Source organism: Alligator sinensis, unplaced genomic scaffold (assembly GCF_000455745.1).
Source record: "Alligator sinensis unplaced genomic scaffold, ASM45574v1 scaffold1118_1, whole genome shotgun sequence".
Taxonomy (NCBI): domain Eukaryota; kingdom Metazoa; phylum Chordata; order Crocodylia; family Alligatoridae; genus Alligator; species Alligator sinensis.
In genome coordinates this window covers 2,431,874-2,451,850 of record NW_005842070.1, presented here as the reverse complement: position 1 = coordinate 2,451,850, position 19,977 = coordinate 2,431,874, and the positions used below count along the sequence as shown (strand labels likewise).

At 41.3% G+C, this 19,977-nt stretch overlaps 1 protein-coding gene across 1 annotated transcript in view; it reads right to left on the bottom strand.

Moving 5' to 3' along the window:
• SUSD5 (sushi domain containing 5) overlaps positions 1-19,977 on the bottom strand; it is a 70,866-nt gene that overhangs the window by 36,789 nt on the left and 14,100 nt on the right. The window contains exon 2 of the mRNA XM_025204110.1: positions 17,356-17,533. Within this exon, the coding sequence (XP_025059895.1) occupies positions 17,356-17,533 (178 nt within the window). The remainder of the gene's footprint in view (positions 1-17,355; positions 17,534-19,977) is intronic.

Here is a 19,977-nt window from a genome sequence, read left to right as displayed (position 1 = left end):
AGATCTGGGGGTCAAAACACCCATGCAAAAAAAAGCAGAGTGGTGCACACAAGGCCAATACACACTACCAAAAACCAGAGCCTGACTGATAGGAGCTACACTCCAGCTGCTCTGGCTCCAACCAGTGGCAGGCTCCGAATGGCAGGATTGCTGCTGCTGCATCCCCAGGAAGCCCACAGTACCCCAGGTAAGGCTGCTGGGGCCAGCCCACTGCTGGCCCCAGCCTCCCCTACCCCACCCAGGGTAACCTGCCACGCACCAGAGGGCACGTGGCAATGGAGTTGCCTGGGAACAAGTAGCAGGTATGCCACTGCTTCTTGACCCCAGGGAAATAAATGTCCATCCACGTTCATGTGGACATGGCCTGTATGTTCTTTATTTTCTAAATGCCCAATATGAGATACCAGAGGATATTTGCAGGAGAGTTAAATGCTCAAGTACAGCAATGAGAGCACAGTAGAAAAGCCCATTAGGAAATTAATTTTGCATTGGGCAAATGTTAAATGTGGAGGAAAAAAAGAAATATTCTTTGAAAGAGGTTGAAGACTAGTAGAAAAACAGTACTTGATCAAGTAATTGAAGACTATGTGATAATGTATATGGACAAAAGAGCTGAGTTAAGGTTGAAAGGCCAACTTTAATTCTTTTATTTGCTAACTTTGAAGTGTTTGTGCAACCATAACTAGTTCTTAAATTTAGGCTTTTAATGTGATTTCTATTTCTTTTTTAGAAAAACAAATGGTACAATCTGAAATGATGCATCTTTGTCCTTTACCAGTACACATGCCTCAAAATAAAAACAAGGATTCCCCTATGTACTGGAAGGAGCTTCCAAGCCTTTTACTTACAAAGCATTTGGATCCAGTGAAGGATAATATTATCAACAGGCTATTTGTTCAATTTCTTAGGTAATTTCCTTGTAAAGAGAGCCTGGTAAACTAAATAATGCAGATTGTTAGGGTTGAAAGTATTGAACAGTCTGGGAGCACTTACAGGTCTATCCTGTAAGATTTTCACACATGCTTAACTTAACAACTATGCATAGTCCATTTGCATCAGAGAGACTACTCATGGTAGTAAACACATGTTCTGTCTTAGTATGTTCAGGGCATATGCAGCAGGAAAGAAATCTCTAAAGATTTTTTTGTTGTCTGCACATAGATGTGTGCACTCACACAAACACATTTTACATTTCAAATGAGTATATGCTTTGTTTTTCCAGGGGAAAAAACAAGAGTGCATTTGACCCTTAGGGAAGGACATGCTTTGGTTGGTTGGCTAGTTTAGTTTGTGTTTTGACTTTTCTAATTCATTTTTTGCATATTTCCAGGATTTTTTTGAACTTCTATGTCACTAAAATATTTGGATGAACATGACTTGTATTTGAAATGGTGGCAATGTCAGAAATTGGTTCTGATTTCATGTACAAACCTTTTCTTTTTTAATTCCTTAAAGGAAAGTATGAAACTATTGATGGTTTTACAATGCAAGGTATATTTTAATAATTTTTCAATATATTTTTAAATCTGTACTTTGAACATGTTTGTGCATGTGTGCATGCATACACAGTGCCTTCCATCTAAAGCTCCTAAAAAAATTTGCAGAGATGAGTAGATGAGGAAAATGAGAAGATAAATGTTTTTCCCAAACTCTCACATGCTTACAATTTAAGAGCAATTTTTTCAACTGGGATTCTTGAAAGTAATCTCCAGTGTAGCATGCATTACAAAGCTCAGCTGTATTGGCAGGAGATATGGAAACATCAGCATCCATAGCCATTGTATCTATGCTAGTAAAACTGTCTGCTGGCTAAGCTTTTGATACTTGGGAAGCTGGCATAACTCTGGTGTCAAAAAAGTCTTGCCAGTATATGCTGCACCTACATCAATCAGTTCTATCACCACAACTCAGCTGCTATTGCTAAAGCAGTAGCAGCCCCATCATGTAGACAAACCCCACTAAATTCAAATTTAGGCACCTAAATAAAACAAATGGCCTAATCTGCAAAAATAAATGCAGGTGATTAGCCTTTTGTCAGCTCAGACCTTAGGGTGCCTGTACATGTGTGGGGAGGCTGCTCCAATGCACTGTAATTACAGTGTGTTGGAGAAGACTCAATTAATAAGTCTACTGGAGTGTGCTAATCAGTACCCTCCAGTCAGCCTCCACATCTCATGTATCAGCATCCCTGTGCTTCAAAATGGCAGCAGAGCAGATTCAATCAAGTCTGATGGAGCGTGGTAATTACCGTGCTCTAGCCAGCCTCCATGTCTCATGTATCAGTGTCCTCAACTTCAAAATGGTGGTGGGGGCGCTTTATCTAAAGCTCGTTGAGTGAGCTTTAGATAAAAATGTCCCCATCACCATTTTGAAGTATGGGGATGCTGATACATGAGACAATCCAGACACTTTAATTAGAGCAGCTCTAATTAAAGTGCCCTCCCACCCCCAGAACACATGTATAGACCCTCTTAGTGCTCATTTTTTAAAATGTGTTTAGATATTTCACTCAACATTGCAAGGTCTAGTGACTGAGACAGCTATGATCCAATTTTCAAAAGAGATAGCACATAGTATCCCAGAGTCAATGGGTCTTGGCTGAAAGTCAGTGGGACCTGGCTCCTAACTGCTTAAGTTACTTGACTTTGCATGGAGTAGAGCTATGGCCATGCACCTTTAAACAATGAGCCTGGGGATAGGTCCTATTTCACTTTACATGCCTACATGGCAATTAGTCTTGAAGTTAACCCTGTGAGCAGCCAAGGCCCCATGTACAGATTACACTGTTAATCATGCCTTAAGTGGTCACCCAGCCACATGTTCAATCAATTAATGGCATGATAAGAAGAGGAATAAACTACAAAGCTATTTCACAAAACATGTACAATTTCAGGACTTATGTGCATACTTTGGTGATTGTATGGTACCATGCCTGCCTGACCAAAATGCAGAGCCCAACTGTGCAAACGTAGCTGGCACATGGACAGTTGTGCATCCATACTGCACCTGGAGTAGAATTACCAAAACAGGCACTGATGAAACTGGCTATTAAGTGCCATTCGGGTGTATAAGGTGAAATAGGATCTAGCAAGGCTTGAGCTGTGATACCCCAAAATTGAAATACTTGGAGGTTTAATTTCAATAGAGGTCTGTTTTGAAAAATAATGTCCCACAGTCCATTCATGTGGAATTTTAGACACTTGGCATCTCTGCAAATCAGACCATGCCTGGATTCATATGCCTTGTCTTTGGTTTCCAATTTGTAAAATATTTAGCCTGGATTTTCTGACTTCTAGTTCCCTGTTCTAGTCACTATGTTCTCCTTCTTTTCCAAACGGCTTCATTTCATGTGTTACTTCTGGAACAGATTAAACCATTCTCTTTGCATGACACAGCCTTGAAATATTCCTGTCATGTTCAAAATAGGATTGTGAATTCAAAGAACAAAATGTTTCTTTTAATATTTTTCAGGTACTATAGAAAGTTCACGAGTGGTTTACTCCTGCAAGCACCTATCTGATGGAACTCTTATATAGTATATTGACTGGTTAATCATTAGAACAGTGATTCTTTGCTACTGTTGATTAAAAATAAACATATTAGAAGTCTATATAAAATATAGCATTTTAACACTATATACAAAGTGAGAATCTAATGTGTTTGATCTGTTGAGGCCCATTATACGAAGATCCAAAACGTTGAATTTATAGCTAAACTCTGCTTCTGCATTAAGTTTAAAGTGAATTGTGTGTCCTATAAATGAATTTGCCCTTGATTCAAACAGGCCTTAGTTGATACTGCTCTTAAAACTTTAACTTAACATTGTAATATTATCCTTGTGGATTTAGTTTGATTAAAACTGACACCATTCAAGCACAGTTCCTCTGAGAATGAAAAGAATCATGCCTTATGTAAAAAGGAAAAAGGAATGCAAAAAGTGCTCAGTTTCTTATGTATTATAAGTAGGGGTAGTAAAAAAAAATTGAAACATAGCATGATCCTTCTAGCTGCTCAACTCTTGCTCTTTAGGAGGCACTCTAGTTAAGAAAATGTCACAAACATTATACAACCCTATAAGTAAATCTGAATAACAAATGTAATAGAAGAATGGGGTCATTTAGGGTTTTTTAATTCATTTTAATGCTAACAGTGTAAGATGGGAAGAATTACACGATTCCTTTGCATACTTTATAGTGTGTTGCTTAGTTAAGTCTGGTTTGCAATCAGCATACATTTCTTGTTCACAAGTAGCTATTACCTTTATAAATTTATGTAGAGGTATCTGATAAAATTAACCCTTGAATGTACTCTGAAGGAATAGAATGAGTCAGAATAGAGATAAGAATACAAATAATGAATATTTGCTCTAGAATATCCAGGTGTCCCTAAAAAATGTCTAACAGTGCCATATATACAGGCAAACTCTGCTTTTAGTCAGCAGTATAAAAAGCAACCCTACATGCAATTATTTTAAAGGTGGCATTAGTAACATATTAAAATATAAAATCCAACTTCCATACTAATATCCATCTTTTTTCAGGTGCACATAACTTTATTACTGTTTTTTTTCACTTGGTTTCATTGTTTCTTAGTTAAAAATATGTGAAAAATATCTTACAATTAATTCACTTATATAAAAAATTTTCAAGCAAAAGATTTCATCTGCTCTTGTCTTGTACATCACTAGGAGAATTAAAAATCAAGCCAACTCTGAAGTAAAAAAATAGTTCAGAGGTTTTACAGTTACAAGCCTTTAGAATCACCCATTTCACACATGGACATTACAATTTATTTAAGGTTTATCGAGGAGGTGTTAAAATACTGACTCTGCAAATCAGCACTTTTGCCTTACGGGTGCCCTTAACCAGGAAGTTTAGTTGAGCTGTGTATTTGAAATGAAGGCTTTTTAGTGTTGCTGACTACAGTCCTTATCTACCTCGAGGAACTTTGAAAACGAAGTGCATGGGGCTCATAAATTACTGCAGCCAAATATCTAGATTTTTTCTTTAATTTCCTTTAAAGAAGTCAGATAACAAAATGCAAAAATATTCAAGGCTACTTACTCCTGCAACATTAACTCAGACAAATTATACTCATATATTTTTCTACACCTCTTTTACCTGTTAAACATAAAGTTCATTTTTGTTGTACTTTGGCTTATAACCAAAAATTATTGTTTTTTCAACATACTTGAGTTAATGTTCCAAGGTCAATGCTAGTAAGTAGTGATGTCTTTCAATATAACAGAAGTTTATATTTACATTTTTGGTTTCTGATCTCAGATTAAAGAAAGCTATTTTTAAAGTTAATTCAGATTGTTTTACCTTTGTAATATCACTACAGGGCAGAGTCAAAACTGTTAGGTACCTTAACTTTGCACTTCCATGACCTATTTCGTAGGGAATTCTTTATTCTAAGTTTAAACTTAATTTTTTTAAAATTTTGTTAAGATTTGCTTTTTGTGATAATTGCAACTTTCATATCCATAAATTAGAGACAGCTTCCCTTAATTATGATATTAGTTTTAGTCTGCACAGTTTTCCACATGGGAATAGCTAATAATGTTTGTTAATGTAATCATGATTATTTTAGTTACATACTGCAGTGTAATGATATTTTATGTTTTTCTGCTGTAGACTTAAAGAATTTTTTTTTCATTCCAAGATTCATGCCTGGAGCATACAAAACACTATTACAGGGCTGTACAACCTCCAAGCAGCTAGGGGCTGCATGCCGCACAGGCTGCACCAGCAGGGGCTGCAAACCCTGTGAACCACACCAGGAATTGCCATGGTCGGACTGCACACCCCCTGGATGCCACCTATCTACTGCACCATATACCTGCAATCCCTGCCTCCCCCTACACCACATATCCATGACCCTCCCCTCACCAGTGCACTGCATACGCATTCTCCCTTACTGCTATATTGAGCACCTGAGTGGGCATGCCCTGGTGTACTGCATGTCTGAAACCCCCGACCCCTGATCCTGCCCACTCTCCACTGCACCACATGCCCCAGGCTCACCCTCAGCTCCCCATGCTGCCACACTGCCCTGCCCTCTGGGGCAGGGACAAGAAGCATTCCAGAGCCTAGAAGGGGAACTGCACACCCCGTGGACAGGTTGTCAGCATGATCAATGTAAGAGATACCACATCATGCAAGAGAAGACCTAAGGGACTTTGGCTTGTTTTACTTAGCAAAATGAAAGCTGAAAGGGGATATGCTTTGCTCTCCATAAATACATCAAAGAAATCAACACCATGCTTTTTCATATCTTGTTTTTCTGAAATATTGTTTCATTCCAATTTTTTGAGTTTCTATATTTTCTAAAATTGAACAACAAGCTCCATGACTCTTCAATGTTGCAGTTTAAAAAAAATCCAACAAAACAACCCTGCAATGTGGTTTTAAATACATAGGTATTTAGAATCTTTAATCTTATCTGACTTTTTTGTCTGAGAATTGAGCTTCTTTATAAATTAATAACATTGTAACAAAAATTTTACAAAGTTTTCCTGTGCATTGCCCTCCCTCCCACTCCAAATAATTAATAAAAGATTACATGAAAGCCACAGATTAAATTTGAGTCCTTGTTACAAATCTAGGATAAAATCACCCAGTGACATATGGTCTGATTTTGAGCTCCTAATAGTCTAGAAAGGGTTCATACACTGAGAATGGTCAAATTATATATAATGATATTATAGTAAAATGGGTATATAAAATCTTACGTACTTGGCTACAGTATAGAAATCTGCATGAATGGAGTATATTTATTTAATGAACAGAGGCCTTATTATTTCAGTGTTCATAAATACAATTTTAAGTATAAAAGACTGCATTTTGGAATATATTTTAATAGAAACTAAAGGATATTGGTTCTGCCTTGGTAAGCCCCCTTTTGACGTTTTCAGTGGCAGTATTGCTGTTGGAATGTCTTCATATCATACTTAGCAGGCACTTTTTTTGGGTTGCATCCAGCCAAAATTAGCCTTTATAGTTTCTACTCAATAGACTTTCCAAGACCCACCTATGCTTCCCAGCCATCCAAGCTAATCATGATTTTTCAGGAAAAAAAGCGCTCGTGAATACATTGTTTATATCTTATGCATCAACATAGTCAAACTTACAACTGGCAGAGAGGACTAGGAAGTGAAACCTCTCTATTTTTACTTCCAACTTTACTATCTTAAGTTTCTCCCCTGTCTTATTTAGTTATTGGAAGAGAAATCAGGTTGACCCATGAAGAGGAGTCATCAAAGGACCCCAAGGATTTGTCTAGGCTAGGTAAATGGTCAAGTTTAGGTCAGGCTTAGCTAAAACATGCTTGCTAAACTCAGTCTATACTTGACCTTCTCCATCAGGCAGAGCCATCCCTAGGGGCGTGCAGGGCCTGGGGCATATCAGCTTATGTGGGCCTGGAGAGTGGCGAGTGGCCGGAGCGTGGACTGGGGGGACAGGGGGTGGTGAGTGGCCAGAGCACAGAGCTGGTGGCACATGATGGCCATGCCGGGCCTGTATGGCACTGTCCATGGGGACCCCCAAAGCGCAGGGCTCATGATAGCCACCCAGATTCACAAACCCCCAGGGACAGCTCTGCCATCAGGTACATGCAGAATAGTACCTTGTAGACTGTATTTAGAAAGTTGAGTTGTATAGTTGACATTGAACTAAAAGTTGTTACCTTGTACATGCCCATAGATATAGTTCTGAGTCTCTTTATGGACTCCTTGATCTCTCCCATTTGGGAGGTAGAAGGCATTTACAGAGGCAGGCATTTGCAGAGTTGGGCAGCAGTGGAAAGAAGTGTTCTTTGCTGGCTTTCACTGTTATGAGGAATATGAGTTTATTTGAAGGTAGTGGTATGATTTGTCCCAAAATTTCCTGAGGCAACACTTCATCAGCTATCCTACTTGCACCTCTATCACCTAAGAATTTGTTTCATTTTTTACATGTCAGCATACAGGTTGTTGACATTGCTCTCTGGCTACTTTCTCCAGCGTTGGGGATGACAGTAGGCATGGGACTTAGATTCATTTAAGCTTAAAAAAGTACAAAGGCATCTTTCTTAAACATGGGTAAGAAGGACTGTATGAAGTATTCTAGCTGAGGTCTCAGCTTTCTATCTGAGGTCTGAGTACCTTCTGTAAAGGCATTAAATACTTCCTTATCTTTATGGGGCATATTTCTCCTAATACATTTTAAGATTACATTTTCCTTTTTTCAAAGCCGTATCACATTGGTGGCTCCTAGTCATCCTATAATCAACCCATTCACCTTTCTCCTACCCTGTTATTTCCAACTGATGACCTCATAGCTTAGCAAATAAATTGTTATTAATCCCTAAATACATGATCTTGCTCTTCTTACTATTGAATTTCATCCCATATCTATTGCTCCTATCCTCAGGATCATTCCATTTCTATAATACTTCAATCCTCTTCTATTATCGATATCTCCCAACTTCGTTTCATCCATATATTTCATTAGGATATTCCTGCTTTTTTGTGCCAAGGTCCCTAAAGGCTTATTGAAGAAAACAGAAAAAAAAATCAAGTCCCAAAAAAGTAAGTGCACTTTTACACATGCTCCAGGGATGGGGGAGGGCGGCATTTCTAAAGAAACAGTAATCTGAAGAGTGCCACTGTGGATACTCGCTTTATCCTTACAAGAAGTACAGCACAGGCAGTGGAAGCACAAGCTTCCTCATGCTGCCCTGCTACTGTATCTCACTCCTACAACAGGGGCTTGTTTTAGGACCGAAAGCATCTTCCTGTGCTTTCAATCCTTGACATACCTGTGATAGTTATCAACAAGGATTTTACAACCAATTGTGATAAAAACATTGTGTTACGTGGACATTGCAACAGAAGCTAGCTGCACCGCAGCATTTGGCTGCGTGGGACATATTCCAGGCAGCCAGAGGATAGAAGATGCAAGCAGGTGGGTAGAACTGCAGCACAGAGGGGCAGGCTGACCATTAAGTCCAAGGAGAAATCCCTGTAATTAGAGTCCCCTGACCAGAAGGGGGAGTGCTCTAGGGCAGCGCTTCTCAACCTGTGGGTCACCAGAATATACAAAACGGTCACAAACACTGCCTTTTCTTTTTACCATTGTTTTGTGTAGTTTTACTGAGAGTAGCATTAGATGAACTGATGGCACTAATCCGTCTTGCTCTCTCTATAGTTAGTGGTTTTTTTCATCTCTTTTATTTGTGGAGCTACATTGGTAGAATAGCTCCACAAACACTGTTGTAAATACAGCCCGTGTTCTGCACTTATGGAAAACTACAAGGCTCACCCTTTACCTTGCCCCACACTCCCACCCCTTGCCCCACACACTGTGAGGCTGGGGCCTTGGGGCAGGGGGCAGTGGGCAGTGGGTCAGGAGAGAGGGGCACTGGGTCACGGCTGACCACTGATGCTTGGTACAAAAAAAAAGGTTGAGAACCACTGGTCTAGGGCACATAAGTCAGCACTAGAAGCAAGAGGGGGGCAGACTGGCCCTGCATGTTACAGGCAGCAGGTTTCCTGGGAGAAAGGGGCTGCAGAAGGTAGCCTGGCAAGCATCCCAGCCACCCATGAGAGCGAGAAGGTGAGAGTCCAAAGGGAGGTAGGGCATACAGGAAGACGTCCACTCAAAGCTGAGAATTTTTCATTGTAAGCAGTTGCTTGTGTTTGTGTTGCATTAAAGTTGAAACTGGGAGGTAGCAGAGAAGCCACAGGAGTGCCTGTGAAGCACCTCACATAAAGCCCTATTGGCATCAGGGAACAAAAGGGGGCTGAGCAGCACCAGAGCTGCCTGGCCTGGGTCAGAGACCAAGGAGGCTGAGGGGTGCATAAACAGTCTTGCCCAAATCAGGAACCCCAAAGGGTGAGAGGAAAAAAGGAACAATCTTTCCTGGCTCTGGGACACCAGGAGGCCCAGAGTCCAAGAGGGCTGAGAGATGGGGACGTGGGGCTCAGAGACTGTGATAGACAGGGCCAAGGTCCCAGAGACCAGCATAAGGAGAAAGCTGAGGCCAAGAAAGCCAGGCTAGAACAAGTGGGCCACTGCTAGGCTAGGGACAGACATTACACATAAGTGACCAAAAACTGGATTAAACCTGTAACAGAACGCAAGTTCAGTGCACATAAACCAGTTTCAAAATCACTTAAACCTGATTGAATGTAGCATCAAACTTAACTGATTTGGGTCAAACTGGTTTATGCAACTTCTGTCCCAGACCCCTTCCTGGTTTAAATTAAACCAGGAGTGCCCCAGCGTGCCAGACGCTTTGCGGCCCTGGGCTGGGCTGTGCTGTCTGCCCCAGAGAACAGGGCTTGCCCTGCTCCTCTGCTCCCTAGCAAGAGCTCTGGCAAAGGCTGCTGCCTGGCTTCTCCATTCCACACACCCCTCCCTCGCTGCTTGCTGCTCAAGCAGGGATCCCCCCCCCGCTCCCTCCCTCCCTCCCTCCTTCCCTCCCTCCCATGTCTCAGAGCATGGACCCCAGCCCCACAGATCCTAGGCATGTGGTATGCTAGCTATTGCTGAGAGGGGTGTGTGTGTGTGTGTGTGTGTGTGTGTGTGTGTGTGTCCAATTTCACTGGGACAGGGAGATAGAACGATGTCCACTTAGGGCTTTTTGGAGCTAATCAACAGGTCAGCTGGTAACGTTCCTCTATTCCTTCCTTGGAAAAAGCTGTTTAAGAAGAGCTTGAACTACTGAGAAAGGCTCTTGTTTTGTTGATGGGCTGATAAATGGTGTGTTCAGCTCCTTGCTGGCTCCCTCGCCTATCAGGTTTGCAGACAGTATGAAGAAGCAGAGAGCGGGAGACTGAAAAGCCCAGTATCATCAACAGATGCATGCACTCCATACACCCCGCTTTGCTTTAGCGTGTTAGCCCAGGGCTGGGGTGCGACAACATTCCTGCCCCTTGAGCAGCGAGATCAGAAAAGCCTGGGACAGTGCAGGCAGAGTAGGGGTTTATACCCCTCCCTAATCAAAACATCCTGCCAGGGCCTCGCCCCGCCCCCAACTCCTCAGCTCACCACTATGGAAGGGAAGGGAAGGCCACTACACACACATGCCTGCATTTTCTCAGTCCAGAGGGAAAATCTTTACAGTTGCAAACCGGTTCAACCTAGGCAGGTTAGACTAACCTGAAAAGACTGAATCAATTCAGGCTCAGGCTTTTTGAATGTCTGTCCCTAGCCATAAAGAAAAAGGAAAGATGTAGAGTACTGTTTGGACAAAAGCATACCTACATTTATTTTTGTATCCACCATGCATCGTTCTGTTCTAGGGTGACGGGTGCATTGAAAAACATAGGACAGAAAGAGTGGTTTGTTCAAAGTCAGACAGGAATCCCAAAGCAGAGCCAGAAATAGAAACCAGGTCATCTGACCTCCATTTGAGAGTCTTAACCACAAGAATATCTTTCCAACTTGTGAACAACTGTTCCTTCATCAGTTTTATCACTCCTTTAATCTTGCTGCACTATACTCATTCACTTGATTTGATTTTAAAAGTTCCCATGAATGAAATACAGTTACTCATTTAATATCAATGTGCAGCAGTGATAAAGTTATGTTTTTGCATGGGATAGTATTCCCAGGTTCCTACACATTAGGACATTATTAGATTTGATGACCATTATTAGTTACTTTAGGATAACATTAAGCTTCATGCATTTTTAATGAAAAAATACAGTTTCTCATTCTTTTTTCTAAAGGGCAGGAAATTGTTACTATAAATGAAAAATGATATTAAAAGAAAACTTAAAATGAAAACAATTATTTCTGGCAGTCTTTTCTCCAAGTGAAAAAAGGTTTTAAATTGATTTTAAGGTACATTTAGAATTTTAAAAATCCATTTTTTAAAGGAATAAGAAAGCTTCCTACACTCAAATGCATTATTTTTCTTGCCTTCTCAACTCAGTCTAAGGACCAATGTGCAGAGCCAAGAAAACTATTTTCACCTCTGTAAAGTGCATGGCAGGTTAGTAAACAAGTTCTTTTATATAACCTTTCTATATTGTAAGAGAGCATGCAGTAGGTACAGGAGTGTCCATTTTTCCCACTTAAGCACTACCAGCATTTTAAAGGTTTAGGGGGAAAAAAAGTCAAAGGTCCAGGGGAGCCTAACTGGCTGGTGTGGTTATGTCACACAAGGGAGGGGTCTGTGCTTTACCTGCCTTTCACTTACAGCACTTAGCCATGTCCCCTCACTGATGAGGGCAGTCTAATTAGCATTGTTGAGAATCAGTGCTAATCTGCCTTCTCTTTAGCGAGATGCAGTTGCAGTTGCACTGTTTCTCATGCTGGAGGTTGCACATGCATATTTGAAGGCTCTGGCTTGGTAAATTTGTGGTCTGGGCATGGCCTTTGGAACCAAAACCCCATTTTCAAATGAGAATAAAACTGTAGAAGTGTTTTCTCGCAAGATGTGTAGCCCATATTTGCCAAACCAAGAGATTCAGATAAATTTTTGTAAGTACCCAAAGGTTTTCAACTAAACCTTTACAATCATATACTGTTTACACACTGTGCTACATAAAACTGTGCCTTACCTCAGGTATTTCTTCAGGGTTTCTCCTCCTACTGCTAGGATCTATAATAATCATTATTGTTAATCAAATCAAAATGAAAGGGGTACCTGTTATAATATTAAGTTGTCTAAATGTGAGGTCCATGTCTGGCAGGAACACACTGAACATTGAGCCAAAAGCAAATGAGGGAAGAGCATTCTTGGCTTCTGCTGGTAGCTGGGCACCAGAAGCAAGAAAAGATCCATTTACTACAAACAGTGATTACCAAAGATGGACATACCCTCCCCCACAATGGGGAGTCATATTGTGGGGTAATTTCCAACCTTTCTTTTGGTTGTTACAACCCAGTCCACCTGCATCACTTCTGCAGTTAGTTCTCATCCATGTCCCAGTTTTCACTTCACAGTGAGAAAGTTGGTGAACTGCAACATCTAATGAAACAGGCAGTTAGCAGGCAGATGGCACTGCATTCCAGTCTTACTATACTTTCTACTGGCCTGACATGTACATTAGACAGGAACTACCAGTGAAACAAACCTTTTAGTAAAACACGAGAGAGTTTTTGGGGTAGATTTGAAATTGTGCAGCTTCTGCCCTTTGGTCCCTCCAAAATAGAAAACAAAGCCCATATTTTCATAGATTTCATAGATTGTTAGGGTTGGAAAGGATTTTGATAGATCATTGAGTCCAACCCCCTGCCCTAGGCAGGAAAGAGCACTAGGGTCAGATAACCCCAGCCAGATGCTTGTCCAGTCTCCTCTTCAAGACCTCCAGGGTAGGGGAGAGCACCACCTCCCTTGGAAGCCCATTCCAGATTCTTGTAACCCTTACCGTGAAGAAGTTCTTCCTGATGTCCAATCAAAATCTGTTGTCTGTCAGTTTGTGGCCATTATTTCTAGTTACCCCAAGAGGCAACCTGGTAAACAGGGCATCTCCTATTCCTTGCTGCCCTTCCCACCCTCCCCCCCAATGAATTTGTAGACGGCCACAAGATCACCTCTCAGCCTTCTCTTACGGAGGCTGAAGAGATCCAGGTCCCTCAATCTCTCCTCATAGGGCCTTACCTGCAGGCCCCTAACCATATCAGTAGTCCTCCTCTGGACCCTCTCAAGGTTATCCACATCCTTTTTGAAGTGTGGCACCCAAAACAGTACTCCAGCTGCAGCCTTACCAATGTCGCATAGAGGAGAAATATTACCTCCTTAGACCTGTTTGTGATGCACCTTCTAATGCATGATAGTGTGTGGCTAGCTTTGCTTATCACTTCATCACATTGACAACTCATATTCATCTATGACTCCAAGATCCCTTTCTGCCACTGTGCTACTTAGAAGGTCATCTCCCAATCTGTATGTGTTGGTGATTCTTTCTCCCTAGGTGCAGCACTTTACATGTATCTTTGCTAAATTGCATCCTGTTCTGTTCTGCCCACTTTTCCAACCTGTCCAAATCTGTCTGAATCTGTTCTCTGCCCACCTTTGTATTTACTTTTCCCCATAATTTGGTGTCATCTGCAAATTTGGACAGAGTCCTCTCCACACCCTCATCCAAGTCACTGATTAAGATATTGAACAGTATTGGTCCAAGGACCAAACCTTGGGGGACCCCACTGCCCACATCTTTACAGGTCAATACTGACCATCCACCACCACTCTCTGTATGCATCCCACAAGCCAACTTGCCACCCACCTGACCATGTAATCATCTACATCACAGCCACTTAGTTTATTTATAAGAATGGGATGAAACACTGTATCAAAGGCCTTTTAAAATCCAGGTAGATGACATCTACCTCAAATCCTGCATCTAAGCATTTTATGACCTGGTCGTAAAAAGAAACAAGGTTAGTCAGGAAGGATCTACCTGCTATGAATCCATGCTGGTTGCACTTCAGCATTATTTTTCCTGCTGGATCCCACAAATATGAGCCTTAATAATTTTTTCAAAGTTTTTCCCAAGGATGGAGGTCAGACTAATCGGCCTATAGTTACCCAGATCCTCCTTCCCCCTTTCTTGAAAATAGGGACCATATTGGCCCTTTTCCAGTCATCTGGGACCTGTCCTGAGCACTACAAGTGCTCAAATAGTTTTGCCAGTGGTTCTGCTATGACACTGGCTAATTCCCTCAGCCCCCTTGGATGAAGATCATCTGGGCCTGCTGACTTAAACATGTCCAGCCCCTCCAAGTGTCCCTTCACTAGGTCAGCGCTAACTGTTGGTGGGCTGGTGTCCCTCTTGTGCCTGTCTATAATCCAACTGGGAGATATGTCTTTATCCATGTACCTCTTTTTTTGCTCCCAGGCTTTCCTGGATTTCCCTGTTCAACCAAGAGGGTTTCCTGGCCCCTGTGCCACCCTTTATATGCAATGGGATTGTTTGCTTCTGTGCCCGAAGGATCATTCCCTTGAGGAACGACCACTTTTTCTGGAATAATCAGAATAATCCCATTTTTTACTTTGAAAACATTTATGGGCACCTATACGCAAGTCGCACCTCTGCTCCAACATATGCTAACTAGCACATTGATTAATCGAGTCTGCTGTGGGTCTGCTAGAGCATGCTAATTAGCATACTCCAGCAGCCCCCTGTCATGTGTATTCAGTAGGGGTGTGCAAAACAGGCTGTATTCAATCCAGATTCAGACTCGGCCCAAATCAGGGACAGTGATTCAATTCGTTGATTCAGATCACTGTCCTGATTTGATTCAGCCAAATCTGAATCTGATGATTCAATGCTGATTCGGAGAATCAGCGATTCGGCCAGACATAGCTTTAAACATTTTTTCTACTTACCTCAAGGTACCAGGCATGGCTCGTGAATGCTGCAATGCTGGGGTGGATTGAGCATCTCACAGGAGCACAGGGGGCCCCCCCATGTGCTTGGCGGCGAACCTGGAAATGGACTGGAACTACTTCCAGTCCACTTCCAGGTCTGCCGGGGAACAAACTAGGGGGCCACCCCGCATCCCTCCAGCTCAGCAATTGGCCACGGGGGGACCCCGGGTGCCCCCCCAGACCCAGGAGGCACCAGTCACCAAGCCAGAGGGGGGGGGGCCTGTGTGCTCCCTGGCAGACCTGAAAGTGGACTGAAAGTACTTCTGGTCCACTTCCGGGTCTGCTGCCGAGTGCGCTGGGATCCTATGGGACTCTCCATCTGCCCCACCATCACAGCATTCACAAGGCGCCTGGTACCTTGAGGTATGTAGAAAAAACATTTAAATCTGTGTCTATGTCTGAATTGTTGAATCTTTCTGAATCTCTCTGAATCGATTCAGAGGGTTCTGATTAAAGGATCTCCCGATTCAATTTGGATTTGGGGATTCGGCCACCTAATCAGGCCGAATCTCTGCCAAATTGAATCAGTGACTGAAGCTTCACACAGCCCTAGTATTCAGCATCTCTGCGTTTCAAAATGGTGGTGAGGGTGCTTTAACTAAAGCTCGTTGAACAAGCTTTAGCTAAAGTGCCCCTGCCACCATTTTGAAGCATGGGATGCTGAATACACATGACACTGAGGGTTCTTTAATCAGAGCAGCTCTGAGAGCCACTCTAATTAAAGCCCTGGCCCTCCCTGCTCCCTGGAGCACATGTGTAGACACCCTACTTGTTTTGAAAGGCATATTCTCAAAAGGTATGTTTAATTCAATCTATAAAATAATGATATTTCTCTAATAATCTAAATGATTCACATTCTTGAATCACCTTCTGCATGAGGTTCACAAAATCCTTTACTGATTTCTATATGCAACTTTCCTGAAAATAAATAAGTAGTATATTTTTATGGCGAAAACAGAGGCACAGAGTTAGTACCAAAATTTTCAACTCTGTTCATCTAAACCAAGTCTAGGCATCTAAATAGATTAGATTAGATTAGATAGCTTAGTTAAAATATATGAGCCATAAAATCACCCTTCAAAAATTTGGTACAAATGATTTTCCAAAATCAGTCAGTGCCAGAACCCAGAAAAAAATTAGGAATCTTGAATCTCAGTCCCTGTTTTGTTCTTCCTAAACCCTGCAATAAGTCACTGAACATAGTATATAAACTGTCAAGATTTACTCGTGCCTGAACTGAGACCCATTGTGATCATACTGTTGAAACAAATGACCCTTTTCAGTCTTTGTTACCTTTACTCGTCATCTCATATCTAGACAGGGCAGGGCAGGACCAGATCCTTCTCTTTATTTGTGTGAGGAACCTATTACACCTTTGTGCACAATAAATAAGTAATAAATAATACAAAATAATAACAAATACAAACTTACTTTGCCTGGCCCAATTGACTTTGGTGAGTTTTGACTCAAACCCTGATTATTTATTTTGTTCACAGAGACCAGAGTCCCGCACTAAGATAGTCTATGAAGACACTGGATTTAAGTGAAGCAGGGTTGCATCCATAGACTATATGTTTCTTCTGGGGTTCAGTGTGCTGTCAGCTTTCAGCAAATAAAAGCAAATAATAATAGCCGTTACACAGACTGTTTTCTGGGTTTAAATAAGATACAGTGTGGCCCAGGGAAATTTAGCCGAGACAACAGATTTCAAAGGGAAAAAAAGAAGAAACAATCTTGGTATCATGGGTGATGTGATTTAAGATCAAGGTACATTCACAGGTCTGCAACATCAGCTGTTTTTGATTGATGTTGTGCAAGGTAACAGCTTTTTTAGCTTATCTTTGAATGCAGCATTTGAGACTTGGTTGCATAAGGCTCTCTTTATAGCCCGTGTTTCTCAATAATAATATTACCCAAGGGAGAAAACTTGTTTGAGAGCAAGTCATTCATGCTAGTTAGGGTGGAGTTTGCTGTTTCCGTTCTCCTTACCCAATGGTACCGTCAGCCAACCAGCCTCTGGCGCACACAGCAAAAGAACAGTCCAGTACAGCCCGCCTCAGTTCCTCTGCGGTGGCTAATCGAGCACCCAGGTCAGCACATGATTTCTGAGCTGCTGCTAGATCCAGACCCTGAGAGCTGTTCCTGGATCCAAGTGCAAACAACTTCCCTGCAGCACCAAAGACATACAACAACAATAAGATGTTTCACATCAAGACTTTTTATTAAATACATAGGCAGTAAATATATTGTGATGTGACAACTCATCCCATGAAAAAGTGAAACCTTCTTTCTTTTAGGAGCTCAGCTAACTTCAACAGAACACCTCATACCTGAAAATAGTAATGTGGGCCCTGATCCTCAAGGATATTTTGGTGCTTAACTTCTATTTCAGCACCTAAACCAATAGTAAATTACTATCTCCTTCCCCCACCCTATGGTTTAGTTACTTCAGTCAACAATCAATGAGGTGGGGCCATGCCATCACCCATTCCCAAACCATGTGAATGGTATCTCTTGCTCCTTCATGCATCGACTTGCGTAACTCTTGGAGCAAGCAGGGGTATTACTCACTTGTGTGTTTTTATAGTCAGAGTCAGAATCCCTTAAGAGCAGTATTGGAAAATATGGCTAAGAATCTGGGTATTTTACGGTCACATGTATAAAAACAATCAAATGTATAAACAGTACCATAGAAGTGCAACTATCTCTTTCATATCATTTACCAATTCAGGTCCAGACCATAATATGGAAGTCCAGATTTCATGTACTTTATGACAACCTAGACCTGAATTCCACAGCAAAGACCCATGGATTTCATATCATTTTAGATCTATAAACCATAAATTACACACCGCTTTCACATTAGTGTTTTAAAAATGGAATGGCTTTGTGAAATGAAATGTAACCATGAGAAATAGAATCAGCACAGTATTCCCTATGTTTTTTTTATTTCAAATTTGATTTATTTTACTATGTACTTAAATTTTCAATGCATTGTAGATTAGATTTTAGTTCTGACAATGCACAACTGTATTTTGGAGGCAGACAGGTGACAGCTGGAGATTTTGGAAGCTGGCAGAGAGCTATTGAGGTTTTGGTAGCAAAGACTGATCAAGAAATTATTGAGTTGTTCAGTAAGTATATTAAGTACTTCTTCAAAAAAAAAAGATAAGCCTTGAAATAGTTAAGAAAGCTAACGTTTAATTTATCATTGTTATGTTTTGAAGATGCACCTCACCAAACAGTTGATAAGTCTGAGAGCTATTGTTTTTGGCTGCCTGCAGTCCAGGAAAGAAAACACTGTATGATAGCACACTTGGTTCTTGTCTGGAAGGATTTCTTTATCCCCTTTTATGATTAGAAACTGTTAAAACAAATGCTTAGTTTATGGAGCACAGTTCTGCAAGTGATGAAATGCATAGCAAATTCCCCTTCCACGCAATACCTGGGCCTAAACCAGGGATCCTATACTGAACCATTTTAGGATCTATGCCAGTGGTTCTCAACGTTTTTAGACTCAAGACCCCTTACCCAACTCAAAGTACTGCTCAGAAAATGCCAGCTCTTAGCTTTCACTCATTTTTTTGACTACAGATAGATAGTGAATCAATTCTTCTGTTGCAAAGAACTCAGAAAGACCACAACTGGTCAGAAGGTTTTTGAGATTCTGGATTCCTATTTGAAATATCTGGATTTATCTTGTGAATCATATGTAAGTGTTTCCACAGCTAACAGTGGTAATAGTACATGGTATCCTGTGGCACCCTGAAACGGATCTCACAATACCCTCGTTGAGAATCTAAGGTCTATTCTAAGTCTCATTGCCATCGTTAAGTATTTCTGGTTTCAGCATGCAGATAAACCTGAAGCTCATTAGATTTTGAGTTTAGCAAACCACTGTAGGGAATAGCTTCCAGAAATGTGGGACCATCTTTTTTAGTTAGTTTGTAAGGTGCAAATCTACTCTGCCTTCTGCCTGACAACTTTTTGCCATCAGCATCTAAGACCTTAACCCATCATGAGATTCCCAGTTCCTGTAGTGAGAAATGTTTTGTTATGTTTCAGGTAACTTGTCCCAGACCATACATTATTTTTATTCTTATTACCAACTAGCACACAGGGACCCTAACAAATATTATAGCTCCATTATAGTAAGCACTGTTCTTACACACAGTCAGAAGCATTCCCTCTCCTAAAGGCCTTATAACTGGGTAGACAGACAGGGAAGAAGGGAGAAAAGCCGCACATGAAATTATATGGTTCACTCAACCTCAGACAGCAGGTCAGTGGCAACCCCGGCAAGCCACTGCATTCTTCATTACAGAAACTTCTGAGTACTTTCCAAAAGGCACAGATGCAGTGGGTGGCTCTAGGGCAGCCCAATGGTTATAAGTATGTGCATGGCAGAGGTAAGGTCTGGGTCATGGAGGAAAGTTTTGCAGATGTGAAAGAAAAGAAAAGAAGATGCAAGTTCATAACTTTCTTAAAAATTAGGCTAATATTCAGTATCTTGTTGAATCAATGCCTTTGTAACAGAAACTTGCCCCAACTATGAAGCCATCACACATCTGATGAGTCTATAGAGGACTGAAACAAAACAGCTGCCTTGAG